This window comes from Calidris pugnax, unplaced genomic scaffold, assembly GCF_001431845.1.
Source record: "Calidris pugnax isolate Ruff unplaced genomic scaffold, ASM143184v1 scaffold303, whole genome shotgun sequence".
Taxonomy (NCBI): domain Eukaryota; kingdom Metazoa; phylum Chordata; class Aves; order Charadriiformes; family Scolopacidae; genus Calidris; species Calidris pugnax.
In genome coordinates this window covers 544,597-553,799 of record NW_015091087.1, presented here as the reverse complement: position 1 = coordinate 553,799, position 9,203 = coordinate 544,597, and the positions used below count along the sequence as shown (strand labels likewise).

The following is a 9,203-nucleotide window of genomic DNA, read 5'->3' as shown; positions in this document are numbered from 1 at the left end:
AATGTTTTTTTGAGGCCTGTTTTTTTTATAATTACTGTTTTTCCCCTTTTTTTTTTTTTTTTTTTTTCAGTTCTCGGCACAGTTCAGTATGTTCCAGACCATCAAGGACCAGCTAGAGCAGAGGACCCGGATCCTGCAGGCCAATATCCGGTGGCAGCAGGAGGAGCTTCAGAAGATACAGGAACAGCTCTGCCTGGTCCAGGACTCCAGCGTGCAGGTGGGTTACTGCTGGGAGGGGCAGAGAGAAGCATCCTCTCTCATGTGGCCATTGATAGGGTTGGCAATTTAGGATTAGCTGCAGGGTCCAGAAAACCTGGACATGTGGAAACCAGATCATCTGAATGAGAATGTTTCCCTCCAAAAGCCTCTTGAGTAACCTACGTCAAAAAAGATTTAAGAGCTCTCTGGAAGAAGAGAAGGAAGAAATATCTCAACATTAGGAGGAGGAGGAGAAGAATTTGGGTCATTTACAGTAGCATTTTAATACTTTATCTACTGAGTCTTCCGAGCGAGCAGCTATAATGGAAAAGTGTTCAAGTTCAGACTCTGCAACGATTATGTCTCTCCAGTTCATTAGCTTCCATCCAGACACTGCTTGCTTCGTGTTGGCATCACTAGTGCTCAGTATGTCGTCTGTCCAGCTCTTCCTCAGTGAACAGCCCTCCTTCAGGCAGTGCTCATCTCTTTCATTCGCTCCCTGTTTCCCTGACCCTACCCCAGCCCAGACACAGAGCACGAGAGATTAATTTCCTTGTCACGTTAAAAAGCCCCAAACCTCTGCTGATGTTCATTTGTTCACACCTGGGAGGTGTCTGAATTTGTTCTTCTCTGGACCAGCTTAAGCCTTTAGGGCGAAGCTGACTGAGGCTGCTCTTCTGCCTTTGATACCTCCTACACAGAGCTAGAATTCACTAAGTACAGTATCTGCTTTTAATTCACCAAGTGCAGTATCTGCTTTGTACTACCCTTTATGTCTGCCACACCTCAGAAATAATAGCAAGCACAGTTCAGTACGTCGCAGGTCTCACTTGATAACAAATGGACAAATATCCAGTTTTATGGAAGATTTCTGAATGCAGGGTGATTACTGCTCTGTTCCTCATAATTTAACTATAAATGCCAGATTAAATGACCCTTGCTAGAAATGTTGAATTGGAGACCCGCTTTGAGTATGGTATAGCATCTTGTTTTTTAGAAGACAAGTTCTGTCACAGAAATGAATGTCTCAAAGAATATTTTAAGCAGGCTGAAAACCTGGGACCTGCTGAAGCCAGCGGGGATTTTGCTCCCAGCTTCCACAGAAATAGACTCTCACCCATCAGCAGCATCTGTGAAATACAGTTTCACATATTAAAACAAATTGGGATTGTATGTTTAGGCAATTAAGGAAACAGCGAAGCCAAATTGGAAACTTTGCCACCTAAGTTGCTGCATGTGTGCTGCTATAAGACAGCACAGCAATGGTGGGTCCCAAAAGCAGGACTCCCTGTTCCTGGTGTCATATAAGCATATAAGTAGACGAGGTTTAACTTCAGTCTATTTCTTCTATTGGTTCTGCACTGACTTTGATTAATGGGAAGAGAAAGTCTCTCTGCAATTAACTGGCCTTCAGTTCAGAATCATGTCATATGTCTGAAAGCTATTATTGTTATTATGAATATCAAGAGACGTGATATTCTCACTTCCTCTCATTTTAATTGGGTGAAAACCATTACTCGCTCCTGGTGAAGTCTTCAATAGTCACATACATTCATGTTTTCTTTTTTTTTTTTTTTTTTGCATAATTCAGGCAAAAATAGAAGATCAGAGCACTTTCTTATATGCAGGAAACAGATTTTATTTTTACATAGCTGTCTCCCATATGTGCAAGGGTACATTTAATAACCCAAAGACCACGGGGCAGATTGTCAGATATACTCATAGGGAGCTCAAGCAGAGAGAAGAGGAGGCTGTCCCACTTTGAGGTAAAAAAGAACCAACTTTCTGTTCAGTAATTTTACTTCTTAGCTAGGCCTCTTCTAACTTTCTGAAATTAACAGCATACTGTGGAGAAAACTGATCACTTTCAGAGTGATAAGACCAATGTTTGTACTTCATGCCAAGGAACGGTAGGCAGAGAGGCTCCTGCCTCTATTGCTGTAACAGACAAGGTCAGCAAATTTTGCTATTTGCCCCATGGAGGGTTGGAAGTGGGAAAGCCTAGAGGGGTCGCACCGGTGGGGAGGAGCAGACAGGACAGGTGGCCCAAAATTGACCAACAGAGGTATTCCATCCCATCTGCCCCACGCTCAGTATAAAACCTGAGGGATCACAGGGTCAGCTCTCTTTCTTCAATGGCTGATGTCCAAAGAGGACCCTGTCTCTTCATTTGCCTTTGATTTCGATCTGTGTGTTCCTGACTCCAGAGCTGGAATCCAGTTCCCATCCATCGCTGAGTCTAGTCTGGGACTTCCCCAGTGCCTGCCGGTGACGTCATCCTGGGAGCTTGATACAGTTTTGTATATATAGTATCTGTTTTCATTATTTTCTTTTTATTTTATTATTAATATTTCATTAAAGTAGTTTAGTTCCTTCTGAACTCGTAAATCTCTTTATCTCTCCTCCTCTTCTCCTGGTAGTGAGAAGTGGGGGGAGAGCATCTGTCGCCCATAACAGGCCAATGTGGCCTAAACCATGACAGAGGTCCAGTGGGAAAATGATGGGTGGTTCTGTACTGCTCACCTCATACCAACTTGTAGCTCTGAGTTATACCAGTTGGATGATCCTCTCCCCCACCAAGACTGCACCAGGTTGAACCAAATATTTTCAGACCAGTACAAGTTCTCTGGTGTCAGTACTGACCATTTCCCAGCTTACTGCAGATGCAGAACTGTGAGGCAGGAGGAATGGAGGGCAGCTCAAAAATGCAGGTGCATCTGTCTAAAGGGGCAATGCTGTACGGGAATCACAGAATCACAGAATCTTCTAGGTTGGAAGGGACCTTAAAGATCATCTTGTCCAACTGTCAACCTAACTTTGACAAAAATAAACACCCACACAACAAACAAGAAGCAACACCATCACTAAACCATACCTCCCAGCACTACATCAACCTGTCTTTTGAACACCTCCAGGGATGGTGCCTCAACCACCTCCCTGGGCAGCCCATTCCAATGTCTGATAACCCTTTCAGTGAAAAAATTTTTCCTAATATCCAGCCTGAACCTCCCCTGGCGTAACTTGAGGCCATTTCCTCTCGTCCTGTCGCCTGTGACTTGGGAGAAGAGACCGACCCCCACCTCTCTACACCCTCCTTTCAGGTAGTTGTAGAGAGCAATAAGGTCTCCCCTCAGCCTCTTCTTCTCCAGGCTGAACAACCCCAGCTCCCTCAGCCTCTCCTCATAAGACTTGTGCTCCAGACCCCTCACCAGTTCTGTTGCCCTTCTCTGGACCCGCTCCAGCACCTCAATGTCTTTTTTGTGGTAGAGGGCCCAAAACTGGACACAAGGCGAAGGGTCATCCCCTGTAGTGTGAGTGCCTTCCGGTCCCCTCAGAGCAATCAAACAAGGCGATGAGATGCAAGGGGTCACACTGACTCATGGCCAAGGCTTTTTCCTTCTCCCACTTTCTCTAGATTAAAGAAAAAGAAAAAAAAAGACTACAAAGAAATTACTGTGCTGTTGCAGGGACAGAGTGAGGCCAGCGTTGTCTTATTTGGCTAGGGGCAGCTTAAAAGAAAGCCTCACACTTTTGCGTGCAGCACTTTTGTGACTCACAAGCAGCTAGGAGTAAACTGTGCAATCAGAAATCCAACCACGTGCTTTGCCGCACAGATTCCATCACTCGGGGAGCTGGCTGTCTGCAGACATTGATCTGTGTCTATTATCAGAGCTACAAAGCATAGTAGCAAACAGGCAAGCTTGACGATCAAGCACATTTCTGGTCTCTTTAATATTCTGCCTAGATGAGCTGTAAGCATGGGGGAGTGCCGTAGGCTGGCTGAGAAGGGGGAAGTGTTCGCTGGTTTTCCCTCGTTAGCTGATTTATTAGCATGCCTTCCCCACTGGTTCACTCCCTTCCACGCAGAAGCGTACAGGTAGCTCTGCAGAGAATTAAGCCCAATTTCCATTTCCTTCAGAGATCTTCAAAACTGCAGTACGGCAGTCCACCAAGAAACGCTTTCCCAACCGGACAGATGTTGAGCACGGCAGTCCGTGTTAGGAACTATTTCCAAGAGCCTTGTGCGATGAAAGATGAAACTAGCAGGAGGGTTGTGGGCCCTGAACAAAACTGTACAAAACCCCATTAAATCCCTGTTACTGCTTTTCCTGACAAACTGAAGTGTGAAGGACAGGAGCGGCAAGAGTAACCTCAGAAGTCTGAAGGCTGCTGTGTCTGCTCCAGATTGAACAGTCTAGCTAATGAATTGCGGACAGGGAGGAAGGCAGAAGGGCTGAGCCTGACCAGCCTGCAAGACAGGCTACAAATGAGACCATCCCCAGCCACCCATCATTTGCCAACCAGGCTCCCTTCGAAGTCAGTGAATCTCAGCTTCCTCGTGCTGTGCTTCTCGTCTTTCCTTATTTTACATAAAGAAAGAATCTTGATGTCTGTAATGATGAGCCCGAAAGCTATCATCCCCCGATTATCCAAAGAACAGGTGGAGTCAGAGCCGTTTTCCTCACAATGTCTTGCCACTTGGATTTATCCATTAGCTGTAGGGACCATCTATCTTGGAATGAGGGGGCAGCGGTGTCAGAGGGTCCCTCCCCTCCCTCGCTGCTTTGCTGCGTATGTTAACAAGCCAGCCAATTAAAAAATATTTGTAATATGCTTCACTGACCTTGCAGTCCGCAAAATCAGCCACGAGACACGTCATTAGCAGCCGTGCAGTTAGGGGGATGCTAATTTATCTACTTGGATTTGCTCAGACTGGGAAAGATTTCGTTCTTTATTAGGGGGTTTCTGTTGTTATTTAAAGCTGCCGTATTTCAGCGTTTCAGGGGAATTCAGGCAGGACTGTCACAAAAGAGGCACATTATGAAAAAAACACCATTAACTTTTGTGCAAGTGAAGTGTGTTCTTGCTTTTAGGCTTAACTAGCAGGTAGAAATTCCACGCTTCGATCCTCTCTCGGGTTAACTCCTGTTTTGATGAGGCATCTTGAGCCTTCCAGTTCTGCAGGGACACGGGTTAAACGGCACCATCGCTTCCTGCCCTGAGCTTGTTTTTTGCCAGGACATTTGTGTTCAGACAGTAATAATGCTGCTTTGGCCATTATAATGCAACAGAGTATCCCTAGGAATGAAACACTCGAGCCCTCTCAGGGTAGGAACACATGAACGAATGAAATTGGTTTACTGGGATAAGCTTGGTTGTAAATTTATAGCGTATTAGCTACCAGCCATTAACCGTGCGCGTTCCTACCCCGTGGCACACACGGGTAATTGCAAAGTAGGTTACTCTGCTTTCTTTCAAGGATAAGCTCCGTGGTCTTCCTCTGGAAGTGAGGCATGCACACAGGCAGGTCCCTGCAAAGTGAGTCACTCGCTGCAAGTTCACACCCTGCCTGACATTCACATCCACAGATGTTGACTTTGTGTGAGATGAACTTAGTATTTCTCCAGCGCTGTGCACCATGTACAGGGAGGACACTTTGGATAATCCTCCTAAAAGTCTTAATTTGCAGTGATCTGACCTATACCAGTGGGCTCATGTTCCCCATCCCATTTTTGAAACACACCACTCGATTTACCTGTTCCGAATTTGATATAAAATGGGGTTTTTTTATCAAATTATATATCAATGGCAACCAGTTTCATTGCGAGAGCTAATCAAGTCAGTTCATTTACTTAGCATGTCCAAAACTTAGCTTCTATATGCAGAAAATAAACAAGAAAATGAATTTTCATAATTTCTGTCTTTGATTTATTCATAATAAGACCTATTTACTTGGCAGAAGTTGCGAGACCATCTGTCTTTCTGATATGTAATGGCTCCAAACTCAGTGAGCAGTGTTTTTAAAAGAAAACACTCGGAGCTAGTTTCAGACCTGCTGCGAGCAGCCCCAACTCTGCTACTTGACCCATTTATTTCTATCAGACATCTCTGAGATGTGGTTGGCCTACAGCACCTGAAACAAACCGTTACTTTAGGTCCATTAACATTTTCCTTAATTGTCCCTCTCTCCCAGCTCATTAATATAAGCTTTGTCTGTACCTTTTTTTCTGAGAAAAATCTTGGCACGCAGAAATTCATTAAAAATTTATCATATTTAAATAAAAACTGTGTTTTCAAAGCTAGATAAATAAGTACAAATACGGCGGATCAACCCATACTTAAGCAAAGAAAAGCAATGCATTATGCTGGTCCTTTGGAGAAAGGTATGGGTTTTTTCCAAGAGAAATTAGAGGGGACATGATAGTTTAGGGAATTGTTAATATAGCAATAAGCTGCAGAAAGGTGTACTAATTACTGGGCGTACCTCAGACATACTGCTAGGCATGAAACTGATGGATGAATAATGAAGAGAATAATTGTGATTCTGATTTCATTTAAACCCTAAGTAGCTCCACTTGAATTAATGGAGTTCCACATGCGTAGCAGTGGTGTGGAATCAGAATCAGATCCAAAAATGCCTTCGACTACCTGGGACATGTACCTCTGTACAGTCCCCTGTGGCAAGAGGCTAGCTTCAAAATACTGCAAAGATAGCTTGTCCTTTTAAAAGATGCCTTTTTCCTTTAGACAGCTATAATAAAGGAAATAGCCTCTAGAAAAGCAAAAAATCCCCAAGCCCTACAACTTTTAAAGAATAAAGCCTCATCTTGCAATGCAGGCATGGAGAATATATCATTTGCAGAAAATCTAACAGAGGAGCTGCTAGCTCTTTTGCACAAGTCAAATGCAGGCAGGGTTAAGAAGAACACCGGGTGACAGTTACCTGATGGGAAATCAGATAAATGACAGCGACTGTCTGTTTACACATCTCCTCAATGATAAGGACACAGCCATTCAACAGACAGCTCTGGCCTGACTGTGGCCTCATTAAAAACATCCAACAACCCAACTGTATGTAAGGTGTTGAATTTCCAGAGACAAATTCAAAAGCAGCCCTGCCTGACAGGCAGGCTGATTTTGTTGAAAGGAGAAACAAAAGACATGGAGTTACTCTCTTCTCTCTGGTCAGGATTCCCCAGAACACGGTGAATGTGCAGGGAGCTGCCCTTACAAGTGCTGTGCCTGCCCCGTGGAGAGAGGACTTGTACCTTCAGGACACACTTCACGCATAATGAACGTGCTTACAGAACACGAAATCAAGAAACTAGAGACACCAGAACTGTTAATGTAGGAAAGATAGGTTCTTTCCAACTAACAGTAAACGCGTAGTGAATCCATAAATGTGGTAACTTTGTTTTAGATTATATCTTTGGATTTAATTCTGTTACCTTCATTATCCAAGACAGAAGATGGGCTATGCAAATAAACCCTCCCTCCTTCTTTTCCAGATGTTCCTGCAGCAGCCGACGGTGTCCCTGAGCTTTAGCAACACTCAGCAGCCCGAGCCACAACAGCTACAGCAGAGGTCAGGGGCCATTTCGCAGCAGCAGCTTGTCCCCAGTCCTCAACTTCAAGGGCAAATTGCATCTTCGCAAACGGCGAACCAGCAAGCACTGAGAGAAGCAAGTGTGATATCGAGCCAGGTAATCATTTCTTTGAATAGAGAAGAATTTACAGGGTAAGAAAATGCTGTTATTAAACAAGCAAGTAAAAACATATCAGTTCTCTAAGTGTGCCTCTGCCCTCCCTTCCCTTCCCTTCCCTTCCCTTCCCTTCCCTTCCCTTCCCTATTCTCCTATATAAGGACACCCTATATACAGTGTCTCTCTACAGCATTTACACTACCTTAAATCCCTTTTTTAAGACCTCAGCCGGGAGGGCTGCTTGAGCAGCTGTTTCAGCTTGAAAACTGAGCAGGGAGAGATGCAAAAAGTGTGGATGACTTATTTTCCTTTACCTTGATCATGAAAGAAAACTGACCGACCACACTGGAAGCCACCAATTAGCAGTGTCAGCAGCGTGAGGTCTCCAAGAAAGCTCTACCCCCGCTCAGTCCCCGAATCCAGCCAGGTGCCATTGTCACAGCAAAGCCTGCGGTGGCACACGGTGGGAATACAGGGAGATTTGTGTGAGACCCCCAGGCTGTGAGTGTAACAGATTCCCGCACGGGGAAGTAAAGTTCAGCCTCAGTTGAAGTTAACTGAGACCTGTGAAAGCTAGGAGGTTGCCACCAGAATTTTTTTTTTTTTTCTTATTGCTGGTTTCTCAGCATTTCCAGTTTTTGCTCTTCCACCCACCTGTTGTACCTCCCTTCAGAGAAAACTTACCTCCTGTTTCTGCTACCTGAGTGCACGGCAAACGTCGCTGCACAGTTATCTTCAGACCCCTCTGCTGTAGCTTTTAACCTCCTACGTACCTCTAGTATAATTTCACTGAATTTCACTGAATTTTAGAGTTGGAAGGGACCATAGAGATCATCTAGTCCAACTCTCCTGCCAAAGCCGGAGCACCCAGAGCCTGTCAGAGCATGTTACTCAGGAGCATCCAGGCGGGTCTTGAAAATCTCCAAAGAAGGGGACTCCGCCCCCTCCCTGGGCAGCCTGTTCCAGGGCTCCGTCACCCTCACCGTGAAAAAGTTCTGAAGTGTATCCTCATTATAAATAGAAAAAAATAAAAAACAACCTTTTTTTTTTTTTCTTTAATAAGGTTTATTCCCATCACTGGGCTTTTCCAGCAGCGCTAAGACACACATTGTGTCTTCACGGGGTGGTATTTTTTTCCTCCTCAACGGCTTCATGGCGAGGACGGGAGCAGCTTGGCTTTTCAGTGCCCTGCTCCCAAGGGTTTTGCGGGCCGGTTCCGGGGGCAGCAGTGGGTACGGGAGCGGCGGCAGATTTACCGGAACGCCATCCTTTCTTGCGTTATTTCTTACCGTCTTAACGGCGGCTGCCCCCCTGGCGCACGGCCGGGGTCCGTGCCTTCGCGCTTTCCCCCTGCTTGAGTTTCGTTCTCCCTCCCCACCACCCCCCCACATCATCATCCCTCTCTTCCAGGGCCCGAAGGCGGCGAGGAGCGCGGAGCTGGGCCCGAGGAGCGCGGAGCTGGGGCCGCGGAGCGCGGAGCTGTCGGGGGGCGGCGGCCGCCCCTCCCGCGGCGCCCCCCCT

The 9,203-nt window shown here is 45.7% G+C and overlaps 1 protein-coding gene across 1 annotated transcript in view; it reads left to right on the top strand.

Annotated features, from left to right (window-relative positions):
• Positions 1-9,203, top strand: part of NPAS2 (neuronal PAS domain protein 2) — a 108,833-nt gene that overhangs the window by 95,004 nt on the left and 4,626 nt on the right. Inside the window, 3 exon segments of the mRNA XM_014957761.1 lie at positions 71-217; positions 7,488-7,682; positions 9,093-9,203. The exon segment at positions 9,093-9,203 is cut by the window's right edge and continues 3 nt beyond it. Coding sequence (XP_014813247.1) covers positions 71-217; positions 7,488-7,682; positions 9,093-9,203 — 453 coding nt within the window.